We start from the raw sequence: 22,912 nt of genomic DNA on the forward strand, positions 1-22,912 counted from the left end.
TATGCGAAATGTGTGTTTTAAAATAAGTAAAGTTAGAGGTGCCTGGGTGGCTCAGTCGGTTAAGCATCCGACTTCAGCTCAGGTCATGATTTCGCAGTTCGCAAGTTTGAGCCCTGCGTCAGGCTCTGTGCAGACAGCTAGGAGCCTGGAGCCTGCTTCAGATTCTGTGTCTCCCTCTTTCTCTGCCCCTCCCCCACTCATGCTCTGTCTTTCTCTCTCTTTCTCTCTCTTTCTCTCTCTCTCTCAGAAATAAAAATAAACATTAAAAAACAATAAAGTCAAATAAGTCAAATATGAGTGAAAGTTCTCATGCGCTCTTCCCGTATCCCGGAGTTCTCCACACCCTACTTTTTTTGAAGGTTAGCGCTTCTGAGATTTAAGTACTAATCAAAGTGCTCTGACATTGTAAAGTGCTCCACAAATGTAAGTTTTGTGTTTCTGTCATTGTCATTTTTTACCCACATTTATGGAGGGACTGCTCTCCAGTCTCAAGAGTGAGGCAGTGGTACCTTGGGTTACAACCCTCGAGGCATGCGGAGCTTGTAAGGCGGTGTTGTCTCCTTTCTCGAAGTTCCTAAGGGCACCCCTTTGAAATGTGAAGTCTAAGCTCAGTGGCCAGAGACCTGTTTCATCTAGGATTCTGGGAACCACATCTCAACAATTAGCAAGAGCACCGCTCATTAACCCCTTATTTGCCCGACGTTGTGCCACGTGCTTTTGTCATAGTGAACCTAGCGTGTCTCTTGAAGGCGTCACATGGCGTGGACAGGAGTGTGGAAGTCAAGCGCGGTTGGTCCCTAGGGACACTTCCCGTGGGGAGACCCAGACAGTGGGAGAGCTGCGCTTGGCGATTGAAGGAGTGAGAGGTACTTCCTTCCCGGTCGCTCGGGAAGACAAAGTCACATCCGTAGGGAGGTGTTTCGAGGAAGCTGACTGGACCTGGTCTGAGAGAGAACCAAGTCAGCTAGAGCTCTTCCATGCAGAAGGGGTTCCCAGGGTCCCCAGATCTGGAGGTAGCATCCGTCCAAAAACGTGGTCGCGGGGTTCTCGCATCGGGGCCGAGATTACACTTGTTGGCCCTGAGTTCCCTTTGACAGTTCTGTGACTGTTCCCTTAACAGTAAGGTCTTGTCCTCTGAGTTCGCTCCTTTGCTGTAACCACTTCCGTGTGTTGGGTGCTGAAGGCCTCTGCCAGTGCCTTCAAACCCCTCGTCCACCCCTCTGTTCCGTCGCCGTCCCCCCAGGCCTCACCCCTTCCCACCCAGCGCTCCGCAGCGGCCTTTACGTGGTGCCCTGAGTGGGTCTTCCTCCACACTGGTCGGTTCTCCGTGTGGTCGGTGGACTGGCCTTTCCTAAACGCCCCTCATTCCAGTGCATGCTGGTCTTCTTTTACTACACAAGTTAGCACAACTTGGTGCTTTAAAACGGCGCGCAGTCGTTTCCGGGCCCGGCCCGGCCCGGCCGGATCCTCCGCTCGGGATGGCACAAGCTGAAGTCAGCGTGGGGGTCGGGGCTGTGGTTCTCACCTGGGGTCCTCTTCCAGGCTCGCTGAGTTCATTTCTCTGGCTGCCTGGGACCGAGGACCCCGTTTTCCTTCCAGCCATCCGCCGGGACTGTCCTGCTCCTCCAGGCGGCCTGCCGTTCTCTGCCACGTGGCCCTCCTGGGCCGTTCACCTCGGGGACTTCTGCTCCTTCCAGCCCCGTGGGGCCTGCGGACTTGCACCTGTTTCCGGACAAACCTGTATTACACAGTTCTCCCCAGGGAAGGCTGGCAGACGAGCCCGTATTTGTGGACTCCTGTTAACGAGGGGCTGTGGAAGAAGGTGGCCCCGGCAGATCTCAGACCGGGCTTTATGGTTCGGAAGAGACGGGTGGACGTGCAGCTGGGCGGAGCTGGGCCTGGTAGGCGGGACTGCTGTTCCCTAGGCACCTGCACAGGCTGCCGCTGACTCTCGCTGCACAGGATGCTTGCGCATCACCGGCTGGACGCCCACCCAGGAGGGTGGGCCAGGCTCCACCAGGAGCGGGAATATGACTCTTCCTTGACTTCCTCCCAGAGACGTCAGGGCCCAGAGTCCAGCACCTCTGGGCCTCTGTTGGATGGGTCATGCTTCGTTGGCAACATTGATTTCATGTTTACATGTGAAGGGGCAGAATAGGAGATTACCAAATAAAATATAATTTCAAGTGTTATTAATGAAAGAATATATTACCCCCACTTTTAATGAGATCCTGGTGTTGCAAAATGATTCCACGTAATGAATCCCAGGAAATCAATGAAAAGTTTAATTACAGTTGTGGCCGTTCTGTATGAGAATATTGCTGTGGTCAATTTTACTTGTACAGTTTATCAATCCCTTCTGCCTCTCTCTTTTCTTTAAATTAATTGCCTTGACAAAGCAGGTATAAACACATTCTTTGTTAGGGTTTGATGCTTTGGCAGAAATGTGTTATCAAATGCAGATTTCCTCCCCTGTAATAGTAATAATAGTCCCTGTCACTTTGTAACGTGCTGTACCATTTACAGTTCATACAGTCTTACATCAGGCAGTCTTTCTACTTGGTAAATTGAGTCACTCTTCTGTCTCACTGAGACATAGTCCGTTGGGCAATTGTTTTGCAAACCGCCTTCCACCTCTTCTCTACTTACCCGTCAGAAATTGATGGTCTTCCTCTGTCGTCCGTCACTCAGTCAAGCTCTGAGGCAGGTGAAAAGAAAAACAGGAGACTTTCTCCTCTGAACGATCAGTTTTGCCTTCATGGAGCTACGCACCCTTTCTGGTTTTCAGCAAAGCGAATTTTCTTTTTGCAGTTTTTCTTTTGACAGTTCAGTGATTGCGGTGCCATCTCGCCCACTGGGGTGGAAATGCTTTGTTTGTTTTTAGTTGCTGATAAAACACAATACGAAATGTTGATGTAGATGTTTAGAGATAGCTAAAGCCATACTGGTGACTCTAGAGTTTACTAATTGTGTATTGAGAAAGTTACTGTGGATTTTCTAAGCTCTTTTAAGGACCATAGTTGTTTAGTCTGCTTTTGGTTAAAGGTTCAAGGCCTTAACACAGAATCAAGGATGATGTCAAATGATTGGCTCCATGGATGTAAAAAAACTTACTTAGTTCGTTTTGAGAGGGCAAGCCCTGTGGTTTCTATTCCCTCCAGTCCTCCCACTGCCACCATCAAGCTTTCTTGCTTGTGGTTAAGTTGAGAAGTAGCCTGGCTGTTCCAGACTTTTCTTCCGGTCCTGGCTTGTCATCACACCCGGGTGATAGGCGAGGAGTCACCTAACCTCTCTCCAGAGCTTTTGAGTTGTGCAAAAAGCAAGGTGACACTCGGTCTCAGACACGGGACTGTCCACGAAGCTTTGTGATTGACGGTGTGACATCGGTAAAGAATGAAGAATCCTCCTCAAAGACCAGAGCTATTTTGAGTATCGTGAAAGGAGTTTCGTTTATTCTAAAGATGCCCTTCTTGGTAGTTGCCGTGTGCACGCAGGTATGGCTAAATGGACCGCTAAATGAGAAGCTGTTCTTTCCCTGTTGCACGTGGGTAAAAGGTCCCTTCACATGCACCTGCAACTGCTGTGCTCGAGCCCGGAGTCACCGTGGCATTTTCTTTTGGGCGTAAGTCTCCAGGCAGCCATTGTCTATACTCACGTGAGATTCTTACGCTCTGGCTTGTAGTACGATTTGTGGGCCCAGGCAGGCTGGGCTCCCAGAGCAGAGGAGGGGAGAGGGGACAGGGCGCGCTCTCTGGCCTAAGCCAGGCCCTTTTTTCTCTTCTTTGCCTTCAGCTCCTGATCTGCTGCTCGTCCTTTTTTGTAACCTTTATCCCAACCTGTGTTCTCGCTCCTGGACTCGCTCTGCTGTCTACTTAACAGTGAGTGTGCTCTGTTCTGGAGGTTAAGTCATCTCCCGGGAGATGTGGATGCAAACCCCATTTGGGGACCACACCGTTCAAGGAGGGACCTCCTTGCCAAAGGACATGTTCACCAGAGACTTCTGGTTTAGGGTGCCCACCTCCGCACACGCACGTCACTCCCCGTGGCACATTGCCGCTAGCCCAGGCAGAGAAATATGGAGACACCGAGAAGCCCGTGTCTGGTCTAGATATTCAGGGCTAGTCCACATGGTAAAACAACAGAGAGTTTCTATATGTTGCTGATGAAACTAGCCTGAAGGACGTGCCAAGCAATTCGCGGTCATTAGGAGGAATTACCAATTTCCCTGGCATTTTTTGTTGATGTCACTGGTGGTGCCCCTGGCACTGTTTCCTCCGGCCCCTCGACGACACCTCATCCTCCTGACTCTTGTCTCCTGATGTTCTTTGTGTCTGTCCCTGCTTCCTTTCCCCCATCTGCGAAGTTCTGACTTTTTCATACACTTCTTCCCGCTGCACTTAGTGTCCATCGACGACCTCATCCATCCCCCTCGGGCTCAGCCCTGGTCTCTGGGCAAGTGACTTCAGAGCCTCGTGTTTCTCTCCTGACTCCCAGTCTCTTTCCTTTCACATCTGTACCTTTCCACGCAGATACCCGTGGTTCTTCAACACCAGCACATTTTTCCTGAGACCAGCTAGCTTGCTCACCTTTCCCTGGATGTGCTCCTTTCTGTTAATGTTCTGATCCTTCTCCAAGTCCCCCGGTGCAACACTTACCTTTTATCCTTTTTTCTTGTTATTTTGTTTGGTCTTTCCATTTCTCACATTTATCAAGTCCTAACAATGGACCCGTCACAGTATCCCTTATATCTATTTGAGTCCCGTGTTTACTACCTCATTCAGAGTGGATTGACCGTATAGCCTCTCAGGGCGTCTGGGTGGCTCAGTCGGTTAAGTGTGTGGCTCTTGATTTTGGCTCAGGTCGTGAGCTCACAGTTTGTGGGTTCGAGCCTCGTGTCGGGCTCCACGCTGACAGCACAATGCCTGCTTGGGATTCCCAGTCTCCCTCTCTCTGTCTGCCCCTCTCCTGCTCATGCTCGCTCTCTCTCTCTCTCTCTCTCTCAAAATAAATAAACTTAAAAAAATCAATGACAGTACAGCCTCTCAAACTGTTTGTCTGAAACACTCCCTGCCTGTTGCAAATCACGGTGCCTGTTGCTTCCAGGCTGGCCTCCAGTGACGGGTCCCTGCCCTGCATGGGGCCATCAGTGAGTCCCCTGCCAACCGAACAGCATGTAAACTCCTCACCCTGAGCTCTGCCTGCGGTGTGGCAGCCTGCACCCCTCCTCCCCTTCCTCTGGTAAACACTGCTGTGTCCCTCGCGGAGCGCTAGCCGTGACCATCCTGCAGCAGTGAAGGCCACCGGCACAGCTCCTGCCTGAGGGGGTTTCCGGAGAGGGAGGTCCTCCCTAACAAGTCATATCTGAGACGAGATCTGAAGGACGCGGAAGGGGGCAGGGGACACAGGACACAAAAGCACAGGGACCCCGAGGCAAGAAAGCCGGGCCTTCCTGATGGAGAACAGTGAGTGGGCTAGAGAGAGCTACAACACACACACACACACACACACACACGCACACACACACACACACATACACACAGACACGACAGAGGAGTTTGCCTGTTAGTCCAGGTGTAGTGTCAAGGGGCTTGCTTTCTTCCTGTTTTTTTTTTTTTTTTTATTTATTTATCTTGAGAGAGAGCATGCACGCATGTGTGTGCATGAGCAGGGGAGGGGCGGAGAGAGAGAGGGAAAGAGAGACTCCCAAGTAGGGCCCACACTCAGCGGCACAGCCCAGACCCACGAACCGTGAGATCAGGACCTGAGCCGGAACCAAGAGTCTCATGCTTAACCAACTAAGCCACCCAGGCGCCCCCGGGGACTTTTTAAGCGGGGTGATATGATCTGTTTATACTTCTAAAATCTCATTTGGGAGAGGGGAGGGGACAAGGCCGAAGCAAGGAGGCCACGTAGGGGACAGGCCCTTGCACTTGTCCACACAAGATAGTAGCTCGGACTAGATTACATGTTTCTTAACCTCAGCACTGTTGACATTTGGGGCCAGAAAATTCTTTGGTTTGGGGGCGGGGGGCTGCTCTGTGCGCCGTAAGGCGTTTAGAGGCATCTCTGGCCTCCACCCACTGGAGGACAGCGTGATCCTCCCACCTCCAGTGTGACAACCAAATATGTCTCCAGATGTTAGCAGATGTCCCCTGGGGGCAGAGCCACCCTGGTTATGAATCAGCGGGCTTGACGTTGGCAGTAGAGGTGGAGTACCTCTCCGCAGCTGCCATGTAGGGCAGGGTGAGGCTCGACGGTGCTCCCCAGATGTTCGGTTCGAAATCCAGGCAGATGGTGTCCGATTACTAGAGACGCTCGACATTGCTCTCTCTTGCCCTTGTGCCTGCTCTCGGAACTACCCAGCCACCTGTGGTGTCTCCCACCCTCCCACTCTCCACCGTGTCCTACCTCCCCTCCCGAAGCTCCAGCTTGGATGCCGTCTGGTCGAAGTCTTCTCCCATCAGTCCGCCATTGGTGATCCTTTTTCCAGTGAACTTCTGCAGCCCCGTATCAGTCCCGGTCCTAGACACTTTCTGGCCCTGCCAGCTTCTGTAAACCCCCAGGAAGGAAGGACCAGGTCCTAACGAAAGGAGCAGCCTCAGCAGATGCTTGCATGGCACGGCTTTGCGCCTGCACCTCGCCCCTCCCCTCGGCTCCCCCTGGGGGCTGTAGGACTGTCACCTCCCTCTGGTACTCCTCTAACCGGATTCTGGGCCCCAGAACCATCTTCTCAGGTTGCTCTCTCATCTGCTCAGGTTGTCTGCAGCTTGTCCTGGATTTGGGACTCCTTTTGTATGTGTTAGAGTTACTGACGTGTGTCTGTCACCTCCCAGCCCGGTAAGGTCCCCGACAGCAGGAACGAGACCTTACGTACCTTCACCCTGTACTCTGCCTGGCACGCAGCCAGGTGCTGGTCGGGAATTAGGTATCCAGTAAGGGTTTGTTGGGTGAAGAAGTGAACGTTGATTTTTTTTTTTTTTTACTCTTGAGTATAATGGACTTAAAGGAATATTAGCATTTTTCTACTAATGAACATATATAATGTTTATAATCAGAAAAAAATTTTAATTTTTTTAATGAGAGAGGATTCGTCCATAGTTGGTGTCACTGATGAAATTGATTGGTGTGTGTGGAAGAGGGCTTGTTTTTGGGCTTTAACGTAAGTCCCGAGTCTGCATCGGTGATGAGTCTGCTCTGTTTCTGTGTTGCAGCTCTCGTCGTCAGCACCACCTCGGCTGGATTTGCACTGGCCCCAGGACCTTTTGACCTGCCGTGTTTCCTGCTTACTTTTGTGGGAACGGGCCTTGCATCCTGTGCTGCCAACTCCATCAATCAGGTCAGTTGGTCACTTTTCAGCACGATTATGGTGATGTGACTTTCTCCTAGACAGTGGTATTGTCACGCGTTTATATATGACTTCAAGACCATGTATAGAGATGGAGAGGTCCCGGGAGCTTGTGACACCACGTATCCTGTGGAGGTCTGTGGGTGACACAGCTCGTCTGTCTCTAATGCGGTGAACGGTTTTCAGGTGTTTCAGGTGAGAGAGCAGCCATGTAGCGGCTTCAAACGGCCAGGCGCCCTTGGGTTGGAACGGGTTTCGAGCTGTTTGCTCGGCTTTCTGCTCCTGCATTTCAGGCACCTTCCCCCGAGCTTATCATTGTATGTGTTCTTCTTTCTTCGGTTTGATTTGTCTGTATTTGTTTACATACACAACATTGTATTTTATATTTTATTTTATTTATTTTTTGAAGTTTATTTATTTTGAGAGAGACTGAGACAGCGCAACTGGGGCAGAGAGAAAGGGAGGGAGAGAGAGAGAGAGAAAGAAAGAAAGGAAGGGAGAGAGGGAGGGAGGGAGAGAGAGAGAGAGAAAGAGAGAGAGAGAGAAAGAAAGAAAGGAAGGAAGGGAGAGGGGGAGGGAGGGAGGGAGAGAGAGAGAGTGAGAGAGAGAGAGAGAAAGAAAGAAAGGAAGAAAGGGAGAGAGGGAGGGAGGGAGAGAGAGAGAGTGAGAGAGAGAGAGAAAGAAAGGAAGAAAGGGAGAGAGGGAGGGAGGGAGAGAGAGAGAGTGAGAGAGAGAGAGAAAGGAAGAAAGGAAGAAAGGGAGAGAGGGAGGGAGGGAGAGAGAGAGAGTGAGAGAGAGAGAGAAAGGAAGAAAGGAAGAAAGGAAGAGAGGGAGGGAGGGAGAGAGAGAGAGTGAGAGAGAGAGAGAGAAAGGAAGAAAGGAAGAAAGGGAGAGAGGGAGGGAGGGAGAGAGAGAGAGTGAGAGAGAGAGAGAGAAAGGAAGAAAGGAAGAAAGGAAGAATGAAAGAATGAATCCCCAACAGGCTCCACACTGTCAGCACCGAGCCTGATGCGGAGCTTGAACTCATGCAACAGATCATGACCTGAGCCGAAACCAAGAGTCGAATGCTTAACTGACTGAGCCACCCAGGCGCCCCGGGATTTTATATTTTAAATAAGCATATCCAGCTTTTAAAAAAAAAAAACAAAAAAACCAAACGGTAATTCAGTATTCGGTAAACTTGGTGTATAGAATCAGAATATATTTTAAAAAATAATTAGCATATTATTTTTAATGCATCCTTTTGTCCCCCTATTATTTTAAATATCAGAATGGTTCTCTGAAATAGTTCTCTCCTCCCCTTCCCCCCCCCCCCCACCCCGGCCCTGCCCCACGCCTGGTCATTGCAGTGTGCGCCCCAGCACGCATATTTTTCATCCAATACCAAGAGTGAAAAAAGTCTTGGCTGAAATTTAAGGAAAGTTGTTTTCATCACCAGAACACCCAAGGGGAGTTGGCACAGTTTTAAAACAGGAATTCAAGTTACCAGTAGAAAAACAGCGTGGCTGAGTGGACGTATAAATCGGCATCCTGCAAAATATGGGAATTTTAATTTGATAATGCCTCGTATCATTAGGCTTTTACAACGTGTTACCAGCTGTCTGGGGAGGGATCAGTCTCTTTCAAATACAGTTTATTTATTTATTTTTTTGTTACAACTTTTCATGTGGAAACAGTCTCATGGGGAAGGAGGTCCAAATAATCCTGCTCCTTTTCCAAAAGTCTCATCCCATCCTGCAGACCACGGCCCAGCTCTTCCAGATTATTCCTCCCTTCTGCTCCCTGCCCTCGCTGCCTGGCTGGCAGAATAATCATGGTTTCACCACGAAACGTTTCTAATGAAATTTTGAATAGAAAGCACTTGAAGCAAAATGGATTTGTGTTGCTATTTTGGGTCTGTATTGCAAAATACTTCTCAAATTATTACTTCTGTTTAGTTACAAATCTAGGTCATAAGATTAAGCCAGGAGGGAACACACATCCCAGTTTTCAGCTTTTTTCAATTGAAGACCTACACGTATCCTTGAGATACCAGCCACTGTCTCCTTTTTAAATAAAATTTAAAATGAAAGTGTAGACACTCAGAAGATCATCGGCAACTATCTGATAGGCATCAAATGAATCCAAAATCCCAAAATAGTATAAGAAATAATAGAGTTGCCTTGAGTTTGAGCTGCCCCAGTCCTCCTGTCCCCCACCTGAAAACAAAGGTGGTTCAAGAATTTATTATGGAAAAAAAAGCCTGTCGATTGTAGCAAGAAAATACCCAGGGCGGGGGGGGGGGGGGGGGGGAGGTTTTTTTTGTTTTTTTTTTTACATTTGGGCAGAAATTTCCAGAAACTGAACGTAAACCAAAGTTTTAGAAATTTTAAAAGTTTAAATGAGTTCAGACGGCTGCTTTGTTTTGTCGTCTGTAGGGAAGTGAGTTACATTCCGTCAATTCCAAACTACTGAGAAGAGCCAGACTCTATGAGGGCGATTCTCTCTGCGTCTGACAAATCGCCGCGTCTCCCTCTTCTGTTCCGAGGCTGGCTTTCTAGCCCCGTTGACGCTCACTGAGGCAGCTTTCCTGCTCTTCCTCTGGAACACTCCCACGTCTTCCTCCACGGTTGCTGATCCCCCCACCCACCCCCCCTGCCCCCCCAGGGTTCTTCAGTGCTGTGCGTAACGTAGGCCCTAAATCCATGCTTATTGGGCACAGAATAGTTTCATGTTCTTACATTCCTCATATTGCCTTCTTCCCCTTGTCTTGGACCGAAGTTTCATTTAGAAACCTCACAATACTTAAAAATCTTAATGGTTTTGAATTGTTGAATTCCATTGTGGGTTGGGTTTTTTTTTGTACTATTTATTTATTTTTGAGAGCGAGAAAGAGAGATCGCGTGAGTTGGTGAGGAGCAGAGAGAGAGGGAGACACAGAATCCCAAGCAGGCTCCAGGCTCCAAGCTGTAAGCACAGAGCCCGATGAGGGGCTCGAACTCATGACCAGTGAGATCATGACCTGAGCCGAAGTCGAACGCTTAACCGACTGAGCCACCCAGACGCTCCTGGTAACCACTTTTCTACTCTCTGGCTTTCGTAAAAAAAATTTTTTTTTAATGTTTATTTATTTTTGACAGAGAGAGAGACAGAGCATGAGCCGGGGAGGGGCAGAGAGAGAGGGAGACACAGAATCGGAAGCAGGCTCCAGGCTCCGAGCTGTCTGCACAGAGCCCGACGCGGGCTGCGAGATCTCACAGACTGCGAGATCATGACCTGAGCCGAAGTCGGGTGCTCAACCAACTAAGCCACTCAGGCGCCCCTCTACTCTCTGACTTTCTAATACGCAGTGATGGTGATGAGCACTTCACACAGTGCCAACGAGAAGCATAACAAGCTGATTTAAAGCAAACACACAAAAGACCTCCTGGGAAGAAATTTCCCTGTACTTAAAATACATACCTTCTTGGATTTTAACTTTTTAATTTTAAAAACTACATATCTTTTAACGCACAGTTTTAGTAATCTATCTAAAGAAATAGTTAAGGACGTGTTCAAAGATTTCAGCTGCAAGAATTTCATCTCAACATATCTACATGGGCCAAAGACTGGAAATTCCTAAAACGTCAGCTAAGGAGAAACCGATTAAAGAAATCACAGTATATCCATATACAATCATGTTATCAGCAAATACTGAGGTGGGAAATGTTCATGGTGTACTAGTTAAAGGAGAAAATATATAGAGGCGAGATGTATTATACACGTAAATCATTCCTGCGTGAAGTTAATAAGGATGTGAAGGTTGTGTGTGTAAAACAAAAAAAAAAAAAAGTCTATGATAATACAAATCAAAGTGTTAACCAGTGAGTCTGCTTGGGAGGCGGGATATATAAGCACCACAAAGCTGGAAGTTTCCATTTATTCTCTGCTGTAAGTCTAAAGCACAGAGCAGTGCCTGGCACCAGGGAAACGTAAAATAAAAAATGTTACTGTTGTTTTTGCTTATTTATGTTTTCTCACTGATCTGCAATGGAAACATTATTTGCATAACACATTTTTTTAAAATGCTGCTTTTACAGAGAATAATTCAGTGATGAAACAATGTTTTACAAATAGAAATGGCAGTAATGCCCCCTACCTTGCAGGGTAGTAAGGTTCAAATAACAACTTATGGGACGCCTGGTGGCTCAGTCGGTTAAGCATCCATCTTTGGCTCAGGTCACGAGGTTTCGGTCAATGAGTTCAAGCCCCGAGTTGGGCTCTGTGCTGGCAGCTCGGAGCCTGGAGCCTGCTTCCGATTCTGTGTATGTGTGTGTGTGTCTCTCTCTTTGCCCCTCCCACGCTCGTACTTTGTTTTTCTCTCTCTCTCAAAAATAAATAAACGTTAAAAAAAATAAAAAAACAAAAATTTATGTAGGGGCACCTCAGTGGCTCAGTCTGTTAGGCGTCTGACTCCTGGTTTCAGCTCAGGTCATGATCTCACAGTTCCGTGGGTTCAAGCCCCGCATCAGGCTCGGCACTGACAGAGTTTATAAATAAAGTTTAAAAATCATAATAATAAAATAATAATAATAATAATAATAATAATAATAATTTATGTCAACGTGCTTTGTAAGCTCTGCAACACTGTACAGATGTCAGCAATTAGACCACACACATTCCAACTTAAACCCATCTCATTCATGTTTTGGCTGGTAGCCCTGATCTCATGAAGGACATCCCCTTTAAAAACAATTAGAGACAGGGCACCTGGGTGCCGTGGTCAGTTGAGTGTCTGACTCTTGGTTTCGGCTCAGGTCATGATCTCATGGTTCACGGCCTCGAGCCCCGCATCAAGCTCCACGCTGATGGTGCGGAGCCTGCTTGATGATTTATCTCCCTCCCCGTCTCTCTTCCCCTCCACAGCTCGCATGCTCTGTCTCTGTCTTAGAATAAACCAACTTAAGATAAGTAAATACATAAAAATAAGAACAGTTAGAGGTGCGTGCAGTGCAGCTACGGAAACAAAAAGCTGCAACAGTGGAGAAGCGGTCGAGAGAGTGGGGGCACATCCGTCAGGAGGAACGGCAGGGTACCAGGAAAGCGTACCCCGTAGCAACGTACCTGCCGACATTCAGTGTTCCCCTCCATTAAAAAAATATCATCTCTTTGTAACAGAAGTGAAATAACCCCAAATGCATTTTATTATAACAATCTCTACTATGTCAAACACTCAATCACACTGACAATTTCCTGACAGTTCTTATCTGTTTCAATTTCTTAATTCTTTCCTCTTGAATTTATTCAGCTTTTGCACTTCTGAGGTCGCTGGTTTCTTAAGATGCGATCAGTCGAAGCCATCCGTCACATTTTATCTTTCAGTTGCTAAATTTTACGGGTGGCTTTCATCCTTTGAAGGCATCCTCGCTTTAAGGCCTGGCCATGGTTTCAAATGAAGCATGCGTATGTTGTACAAAACGTGGGTGTAATTCCTTCGTACATTTTAATGTTAGTGGTTTCACATATATATGTATGTATATGTATATATATCTTTATGCACTAGTCACTACTTCATAAATCAGAAGCTGAAGCTCATTTTCTCTCCCTGCAACAAATGTAGGAATTGGTTTTCCAAAGCCGTACTTTTCCGATCACAGAGAGATCACAGAAGTCGGGTACAAAGAAGAAACACTCAGAACTAAATTAATAACAGCTAAAAGAAGGATTTAAAAAATATGAGATGTTATTTGAATCCTTTTATAAATCCGGACAGAAAGAAATTTTTTTTCTCCCACAGAACTCTATTAGAAGTTGAAAACTTTTATACATACCAACCACACATATGCGTTCTTTAAGTCGAACGCCAGCTCCCCCAAAAACCCAGTAAATCCTTGCTTTTTCACCAACAACTGTTTCTTTATCTACCTGCTATTCCAGAACTCCGTTAAAGCTTTGTGGCCTAGTGCTCTTTGTTCTGCTCACACTAATGAAATGCACTAATGAAAATGTTCTCACATTCCTTTGTTTGAATTTTATGAGACTGTGTAGCAACACTAAAACTAAAATACTTCCCACGTTATTTAGAAAACACTGTACTCTGGGAAGCTCACCGACACCATAATAACAATGGGAGTTCGGGGCACCTGGGTGCTAGGTGGGTTGAGCGTCCGACTTTGACTCAGGTCATGATCTCACAGTCCATGGGCTCGAGCCCCGCGTCGGCCTCTGTGCTGACAGCTCAGAGCCTGGACTCCGCTTCAGATTCTGTGTCTCCCTCTCCCTCTCTGCCCCTCCCCCGCTTGCTCATGCATACGTGCTCGCTCTCTCTGTCTCAAAAAAATAATAATAAACATTAAAAAAATAAAATAGAAAAAAGCCTATGCCAGCTTTGTAGGTAACGTTAGGTGTGTCCTTTTAATTCAAGTTATTTTGATTACTTAGGAGGTGGAGTTGTTTTTTGGTTTTGGGAAGCGTTTTTTAACGTTGGCCGTTTGTGTTTGCCAGGAAGTTTTGATGTGTGAAGGTTGGATTGCTCAATATTAGCTCTTTGTCATGTTTAAGGTTTGAATAGTTTCTGCTGTTTTCTTTTGAAGTGCAGATGTTTCATATATCTGTGCAGGCAAATGTTTTAATTTTCATTATAGGGTTTCTCAGCTTTGGCCCTCCTGACAGCGTGGGGCGGACGACATTGCTGTGAGGGGCTGTCCCGTTCTGTGTAGGGTGTCCCCCAGCATCCCTGGTCTTTACCCACCTAATGCTTTAGGGCCACACCCCGTAGGTGTGACGACTGCCAATGTCTTCAGACATTGCCAAAGGTTCCCTGGGGACCCAAATCACCCCTGATTGGGAACCACTGCTTTAATGAGTTCTATTCCTGATTTCGCTCTTAGATCTTTACCCAAGATCAGGGCTCCAATTTCTGCCCTAGGCATTCCGTGGCTCGCATTTCTTCCTGCGTAACCACCCACTGATAGCTGGGGTGCTCACGTGTCCTGGTTTGTGTTTGTGTTCCCGCCGTAGTTACCAGTTACGCCTCTTTCTCACCCTCCAGTGTTCCCGGTTTGGGCAGGAAACTCTAGGGGCTCTATTCACAGTCCACCTGCACCCTCAATCTTTCACCGTAAACGAGATGTGGTGGAAGTGCCTTTGTACCAAAAGATCTGGCTCGGGTTCTGGCTTTTCTATTCACGCACGTACTCATTGGACAAGCACGGGTTTCCTCACTGCAGCCCAGGTCATCTGGCTTGCCTCACCTCCATCCTTTCTGTAGTTACGGGTACGATCTGCTGGCGGGCCGAATTGTGGTGTTGCGTGCACGCACAGAAGACAGCTTAAAGAGCCTTCTCCTCCATTATGACCCTGTTAGCAAATTGTTCCAGTATGTTGGTGATTTCTTTTGTCTTGGACCGCCTTCATTTTTACAGTACCCCCGGCAGATACCGATCACCACGCTTGTCGCCGGTTTCCAAGGCAGCTAGTTCCATAGGTCAACAGCCCAGTGATGAGAAATGTCTTCCTCATGTTGAGTCAAAGTCTGCCTTCCATAACTTGAACCTATGGGTCATGGTTCTCCTCTCTGGGAAAACTCAGTGTGTCTTCTTCCCCAGGGTATCACTTTCTGTGTAAGTTTTTTTTTTTAACATTTATTAATTATTGAGAAACAGAGACAGAGCATGAGCACGGGAGGGGCAGAGAGAAGGGGAGACACAGAATCGGAAGCAGGCTCCAGGCTCCGAGCTGTCGGCGCAGAGCCCGACGCGGGGCTCGAACTCATAAACCACGACATCGTGACCTGAGCCGACGTCAGACGCTCAACTGACCGAGCCACCCAGGCGCCCCTCGAGGTATCACTTTCCAGCTGTGGTTACGGCACCTGTGGTATTCATCTGTGTCTCTTCCTTCGAGAACTCTCACGTCCTTGAGACCCAGCGGTTATGACCTCCTTCTTACATACATCTAGCATATCTTCCCACGAGCATGTAGCGGGCCGGTAGGGCAGAATTCCTCAGGAAGTCGTGTTGGGAATAAAGAAATATTTATGGGGGGAGTAGGGGCAAGTAGCAAGAAGGGTTAATAATAACAATAATCGCAGCTAATGCTTATTCCGCACTTGCTACATGCAAGTAATGTTCTGAGCATTTTACTTTAGCTCATCTGTTTAAGTCTGGGTTCATAGGATTTCCAAAAAAAGAAAGAAAGAAAGAAAGAAATTGGCTGTTTTGAAAGATCAAAATGAATTCATAACCTAGACTCAGCTCTAAGAACCACTGATGTTCTCGGAGACTTTATTTTGGAGAAAATTACAAGAAAGGCAGAAAACATAAGTAGACTTTCAGATCTGAGCGATAGGTTATAATTAGAAAGGAAAGCTGATAAGGGTATGTTATCTTTAGGATTGAGGGTATCTGTGAATGTTGAAGAATTTTTATGAAAGGAAATGAAAGAGATCAAGAGGTGTGAATGAAGCAAGGTCAAGAAGAGAGGTGTATTTTGTTTCATACTGACAGTGCCCGAGAGACTTTTCATGGATGAAATAAGGTAAAAAGGAAGAGCTTTGGATAAAAAGCTCGGAATTATAGGGTGGGTAGGGCAGCAGAAAACTCACAGCCCTTTCAACTCTGAAAGGAGAAACAGATAAAGATTTTTCTGTTTTCCCAGCGAATATGAGATTAATATCTAATGCGTCTTTCTCCATTTTCCCTTTCTGTGATGTTTCTTTTGTTTTGACTATGCAGTCTGCCTGGAGCGATAGGAATTGGCTTTCGTCTGCCGCGTTGAACAAAAGTGGTTATTAAACGTGGTGTTGTATTCTAGGAGAATAAGACTGATGTTAGCAAACACCAGGGATGTGATTCATAGAACATCATGTGTGTAAGAAAAATCAATATGAGAAATACACTTCTCCTCTGAATATTGTGATTTGTTTGACTTTGATGTTTTAACCGGTGGGCAACTCACATTCATTCAGTGGCCTCTGAAGTCCATACTTGTGGCTTATTCAGATGATTCAGATTAGCTACCACACTAGGTCAGATTTGCCGGGAGTCTTTGAATAGCATGTGGGAAAGGGTCTCCAGCTAAATATGTTTTTTATATAAGGCAAACGATGAGCATCACGGAACAATGTCAGAAAAAGAAAACACATTTTAAATGCAGAGTCTCTTTTCCTGAATTTATATAACCCCAAATAGTTCCTAAATTACATTTGAGTCCCCTCTCTGGAACAATCCATCTGAGTAGAGTGAGTTTGGCATTGGTATTCATAACCAGAATCACTCCACCTGAAGTTTTGCAGCAAATGCAGAGATGATGATAACTTGAACACGTGTACGTAGCTAGTATTTTGTCATTCACATGCCTCACGAACTGGTCATTATTGAATTAATTCATTCAATTTATTTATTTTGCTTCTTACACCATCTCCGTGAGATGACGTTTTCCCGTGTTGTAGAAGGAGAAAAATGAAGCTTAGCAATGCCACTGGTCGCACATCTGAAAAATGGTCCAGCAGACCCTGTGGACCCCAGGTTCACTGCTGTTTCCTCTCAATCAACACGTCCTGGTCCAGCCACCACTTTGGAATAGGGTCATTCCCGTCAATAGGAGTCTGCTTTCTACCAAGCTAACTAACTGCTGACATCCTTGCCACTAAGTACCAGAGAAGGGTGTCGTCACTGGCACGGGCATGGTAACGGCCATCTCTGATGAGAGCGCAGGACCTAAAGCACTTTGCCCTTTGAAAGCTAAGTGCTCAATTAACACTAGCTGTTGTTACTGTTAATAATATTAACGTGTGGTCTGTTTTCAGCCCCCATATCCTCCACACTTTGAGAATCGGATTGTCTGTCGGCTGTCTCCGGTGAGGGTCTCCATATAGAGAATGGGACGGGAAAATGTGTTTCTTTTCCTCAGTGTACTGAGACTTGGGCTATACTTGCAAACTGTAGTGTGTGTGTGTGTGTGTGTGTGTGTACGCGCACGTGCATTTATTTCAAATGTGTATTTACCTGTATTTGAGTTCTTCATATTTGAATTGTGTGGTCACTTAGTTCAGCAGACATTAGTGGCTCTCTACCATTCCATAGGTTATTATGGAATTGTCTAGGCAGTTCTGGTAAATCTAAGAAATACTGGTAAAAAAAAAAAAAAGATTCATAAATCGAACAAACAGATGTTTAACTGAGACTTTAATGGAAGTAACGGAAATAATACCAATTTGGATTTTTGGAGGAACGATTCTTGGCTTGTGTCTGTGGGTAGCGTATTGTGATTAAACCTGATTTGGGGGAACTCAGAGGTTTGTCCCTTTCCTGGATGTCTCCATGTCGTTCCAAGGTGAAATCAAATCGAGTTTCTTCCCAAGTGATTCCTTCCTCCCTCCCTTCTTCCTTCCTTCCTTCCTCCTTTCCTTCCTCCCTCCCTCCCTTCTTCCTTCCTTCCTTCCTTCTTTCCTTCCTTCCTCCCTCCCTTCTTCCTTCCTCCCTCCCTCCCTCCTTCCTTCCTTCCTTCCTTCCTTTCTTCCTTCCTTCCTTCCTCCCTCCCTCCCTCCCTCCCTCTCTCTCTCCTCCCTTCCTTCCCCCCTCCCTCCCTTCCTTCCTCCCTCCTTCCTTCCCTCCCCATTTCATCCTTCCTTCCTTCCTTCCTTCCTTCCTTCTTAAGTCTTCAGTTATGTTTGGCTTTCCCGATAGTTTGTTCTTCTGAATCCCATGAGCCTGTCCATTTTCTGCTGGGAACGGCAGGCTCCCCTCCTCTGTTCTGGTTGGGGCACTCCCGGCTGACTGAGGGCTGATGACACGTATTAGAAACCGACTGTATGGCCAGTCCCTGGGAGACTGTTCATTGCCTCATCTCATACTCACTCCTTTAGCCTTCGCAACAAACTGCTTTTAAGGTTTAATACATGAAAAATCTTGATGCCTTGATATTTATACTTTAAAATTCGAGTCATTTGATGATTCTGAATTCCCTGCTGTGCCCCCAGACGCTGGAAAAGAGCAGGAATAGGAACCAGGGTCTCTGGGATGGGCAGTGGGGCAGACTGCTACTCATGCTCCTTAACCCAGACCAGCTTTGGAGAATTCCTGCTCTTTCCAGCCAGTAACAGAGCCCCATACTGCTTCGGGCAAGCGATTAGACCTTTGAAAGTTATGTGTAAGTGATTAAGTAAATCCTAAAATTCACATTTTCATGACCACCCACTTCTGTCTTACTGATTTTCTAAAAAGTTTCAGAAAATATTATTTGGCAAGGAGAGGAAATTACTTACCTGTGTGATTAATCTTAAGGAAAATTTCGCTCTGGCATTTCCTTCAGATCCTATGCCAGATTTCTTCCGGAAGCAGTGATCACAGAGGGAACAAAGAAATTCTAAAGGATCTGAATGATGGAATGTAGAGATAGGATGAAACAAAAGAGAAAATTTGGTAGTTAATAAGATTTATGTATACTTGTAATCTAGAGTGTCCTTAGGCCTTAAACTATACAGTGTAACCTTAAAATGCGAAGATAATAATGCAGGTTTAGCTTTTATTCCAACTGAAGTTCCTTTGGCCCCAGAAGAGATTCACCTGCCAGCTTCTAAGAAGGAAGACTACCACTGAAATAAAAATCCAGTATAACATCCTAACCTTTTCACTAATGTGTCTGAGTAGAATTAATCCGGTATTGCTTTTAGCGAAAGTATGCCTGATGATCTAGGGAATGCCTTGCTCATACTGCTGTCATTAGGTGAACTATAGGAGAATTTACCAGGGCCATGTGCAATCTCCACAGACAGCTCACTGAAGCTACGTGCATGAAGATCCGTCCCCTAAAGTTACGGCTGTCCTCTCCCAATTTAACATCATGGGGATTAAATATAAAACTATCTTAAGACCAGATTCTTAGTTCTTATAAAAATATTCAGGGATCGGAAAACTGGGGTATTAGTAAAGGACGGTGTATCCTGAGCCTGGATCCCCTCCATGATTCTCACTGACTCTTGAGTGAGTGGCTGAGTAAATAAATAGCTTCATTTAAGTAGGCGCGCGGTTACCCTTGGACAACTAGGTAGCCCCTGATTCCAAGTCGGACGTGTTTTCTCACAAGAAGAGTGACGGTTCGTAAGCTTTTCAACAGATAGGTAGTCAGCCATCCCAGATACCTCGGGCATAAGTGAAGTGAGGTTCTATTAAAAAATGACCCTTTCGGGGCGCCTGAGTGGCTCAGTCGGTTAAGCGTCCGACTTCGCTCAGGTCATGATCTCGTGGTCCGTGAGTTCGAGCCCCGCGTCGGACTCTGTGCTGACAGCTCAGAGCCTGGAGCCTGTTTCAGATTCTGTGTCTCCCTCTCTCTGACCCTCCCCTGTTCATGCTCTGTCTCTCCCTGTCTCCAAAATAAATTAAAAAAAAAAAAAAAAATGACCCTTTCACAAATACTCGGTGAACATTCAGGCTTTAAGATTTTGCTTTCTTTACTGCCTTTGACAGACGGGAAAACGTGACTGGACGAGTTCTCGCTTGCACAGAATTTTGTTTATTCTGTGCAGTTCAGGTTAAAATTATTGAGTCAGGGAGGCCGCTGAAATCCCCTCAACATTGACCTGCCTGTTGGAAGGAAATTTCGATTCGGCTGGGACCAGAAAGCATGATACCATTAAAAGTAGCAGAAAGTGCTAATGCTACATGGTGGGCTTTTCTTGAAAGTTATTTTCAGAAAGGATCCTCACGTATTTATTGATTACTTTTACTGGTGATAAAAAGTGTTATCCCTGCTCTGAAGCGGCTGCCGGTCTGGCGGAAGAAGACAGACCTAGGTTAAGTACAATAAAGCAATTAAATATGTCGGTATTGCGATAGAAATAGGCAGTGCCTTCAGTAAAAAGGCGTGGGGAGGGGTCATTTCTACCTGTGGAGGTCAGGAAGGCTTCACCCAGAAGCGACCGGAGTCTCAGAAGTTCGGGTGGGTGTTTACCAGGTAGATGTGTATGAGAGGAACTTTCCAGGCCGACAGAACATCATGAGTAAAGACACAAGAGGTGGGAAATTTTCTGCATAGGAGACCATTTGGACACCTGCACACCTTACCGTGCAGCAGATGCATAAGGCCCAGGGTGGGGAGGATTCTATGAGATTTGGTTCAAGAAGTTGGCTGGGCCTTGCCTGTCTTCCTAAGTATCCAGACTTCCTCTGTAGGGATTGGGCAACCACTGGTAGGTGTTAATAAGGCCCTATACAACTAATGGCTTTCTGTTACTCTAAGGATAGAGAAGAAAATCCTAACTTTGACCTACACACCCTGCACGGCCCATTTTCTTCTCCAGCGTCTCTTTCCACTGCCCACGCCTTAGATCACAGGATCTCAGCTGGATCTCAGCTAAAATGTCATGCAGTCAAGAAACATTTCCTGAGCACCTGGTATGTGCCAGGCACTGTGCTGGGCATGCAGGTAGGTCACTTCTCTTGTTGTGTTTTATGTAGAACAACAAGAGATGGGCAGTGAATATATTAATGAGAAAGGATCAGGCAGGGACAGTACTATGTGGAAAGTAAAACCAGACATTGGCAGCCATATCAGGTCAGAATTCCTGAACCCCCGACCTGGTCAGCTCCTCCTCGTAGGCCACACCACGCAGCTTTCCTTCACAGGGCCTTGCAGGATTTTAAGTGGACGTTCCGGTGATTGTGTAAGTTCAGCGAGGGCAGGGACCCCGTTTGTTTATCCACAAATCAGGGCCTGGCACAAGAGAGCTGCTCAGAGGCCAGTAGGGACCGATGGTCGAGGACAGGCTCAGTGGTCAGACGGCCTGGGTACAGGTTCCATCTCTGCCACTTATTAGCCCTGTGACTTTGGGCAGTGGACTTACTCTGTCCTGACAGAGGAAGTTATTGAGAAAATGAAATGATGTATTTAGTTCTTAGAGAAGGGCCTGGGTACTTGGTGGGCATGCGATTAATGTTAATTATCACCACTATTTATTAATAAACATTTACTGAATGAAGAAGGGAGGTGGGGAGGTGGCTTTCTATAAAAGTTGACTTAGCCATTCCGTGAACCAAAGCTTAGGGACAGACCGATTCAGATAACAAAGCGTAGTTAAGATCATGAGAGCCAGAGGGGCATCCTCAGGAAGGATGCAGAGTGGAAAGGGCCCAGGCCGGTCCTTACTCGGATGGCCTCGTGAGGAAAAGACAGGAGTCTAAAATACCTTGTCGATTTGTGACATGGTGGCCTGCCATCATGAGGTGGGGAATCTGGAAGAAGGAGTGTCTTGGCAAGGAGATAATTCAGCTTGGATTTGGGTGGGTTGTGGGCTTGCAGTGCTTTTGGTATATTCCAGGGGAGCTGAATAGAGCCATCCGGGGGTCCCAAGGGATTTGGGCATGGGCTGGAGATAGCAAGATCATTGAGGTCTGGCCCCGTAAAGCTGCTGGTTGGCTGACCGAGGAGAATGAATGAGTGCGGGGCTTTGAGGGGGGGGGGGGGCAATGCAGACTTGAGGGCAGTAGAGAGGTGGGGACCCAGGGAGCGGCAATGGTGTTGACGTTTTTGGTGTTTCTTGTGATGGGAGAATACAGATATCTGGATATTTGGGTACTGGAATGAATGTTGCGGCACCAGAGTGCGAATGGATCAGCCTGGAATAAAACCTGCGTCCTTGCTCCTGGGAGATCTGGTCTCGGCCACTGCTCTTCTCCCTCTGGCTCACTCGCTCTCTGCACACAAGCTGGGCTTGTTTCCTTCCCATTCCCCGGCCCATCGAGAACTCTCCTGCCCCACAGTCTTGCCATGCCCTGTGCCCTCTGCCTGCTCATTCATAAAGGGCAGAGGCTTCGGGCACCTGGGTGGCTCAGTTGGCTAAGCATCTGACTTGGGCTCACAGTTTGTGGGTTCGAGCCCCGCGTCGGGCTCTGTGCTGACAGCTCAGGGCCTGGAGCCTGCTTCAGATTCTGTCTGTCTGTCTCTCTCTCTCTTTCTCTCTCTCTCTTTCTCTCTCTCCTCCCCTCCTTTGAGAGGTGGGCACACTGACACCCTCTGCACCCCCAGCCCTCTCCTCTGGCCTATTCCTACCGTCTGTTGTCTGTTTCCCTCACTAGAACGGCAGCACCATGAGAACAGAGACCTGGTCTCATTCGTTGTTCTTCCCCCCAGTGCCTGGAAAATCGCCCGACACACAGTAGGAGCTCAGTGCATGGATGAATGAGGAAGTGAGTACTGAGTGTTGCTTATCGTTTGGCGGGAGAACCAGGCGTCCGTCCAACACGCAGATAGAGGTGGCATTGCAGCCTCGGCGAGTGGGAAGGCTTCTGGCACACGAGGGGCCGCCTCTCCGAGAGGAAGAGGCGGGTGGATTGATGCCTGGAGGGAGACCAGTGTGGCCCTCTGTGCTCGCTCCGTGCTTTCTGGGCTGGGGAGGGAGTTCCCTGGGGCCAGACCCAGCCAGGCCTCTCCCCCACCCACACCCCCCTCAGGCTGCTTCGTTTCCAGGACTGTAATTGTGCTCGTAGGAAACAGCCTTGCTGGAAGGTGATTACAGGCAAGCCTTAGAAATGAGATTTTTTTAAAAAGCTATTCTCTGGTCACAAGGAAGGCGTCTTAGTTACCCACAGTGACTTTTTCCATTTCCAGAGA

General features: G+C 47.2%; 1 protein-coding gene across 2 annotated transcripts in view; it reads left to right on the forward strand.

The window, feature by feature from the left end:
• LOC122207286 (protoheme IX farnesyltransferase, mitochondrial) overlaps positions 1-22,912 on the forward strand; it is a 136,071-nt gene that overhangs the window by 25,828 nt on the left and 87,331 nt on the right. For both annotated transcript variants that reach the window (XM_042917343.1, XM_042917344.1), the window contains exon 4: positions 7,212-7,336. In XM_042917343.1, the coding sequence (XP_042773277.1) occupies positions 7,212-7,336 (125 nt within the window). The remainder of the gene's footprint in view (positions 1-7,211; positions 7,337-22,912) is intronic.

The sequence above is a fragment of the Panthera leo genome, chromosome E1 (assembly GCF_018350215.1).
Source record: "Panthera leo isolate Ple1 chromosome E1, P.leo_Ple1_pat1.1, whole genome shotgun sequence".
In the NCBI taxonomy this organism is placed as follows: domain Eukaryota; kingdom Metazoa; phylum Chordata; class Mammalia; order Carnivora; family Felidae; genus Panthera; species Panthera leo.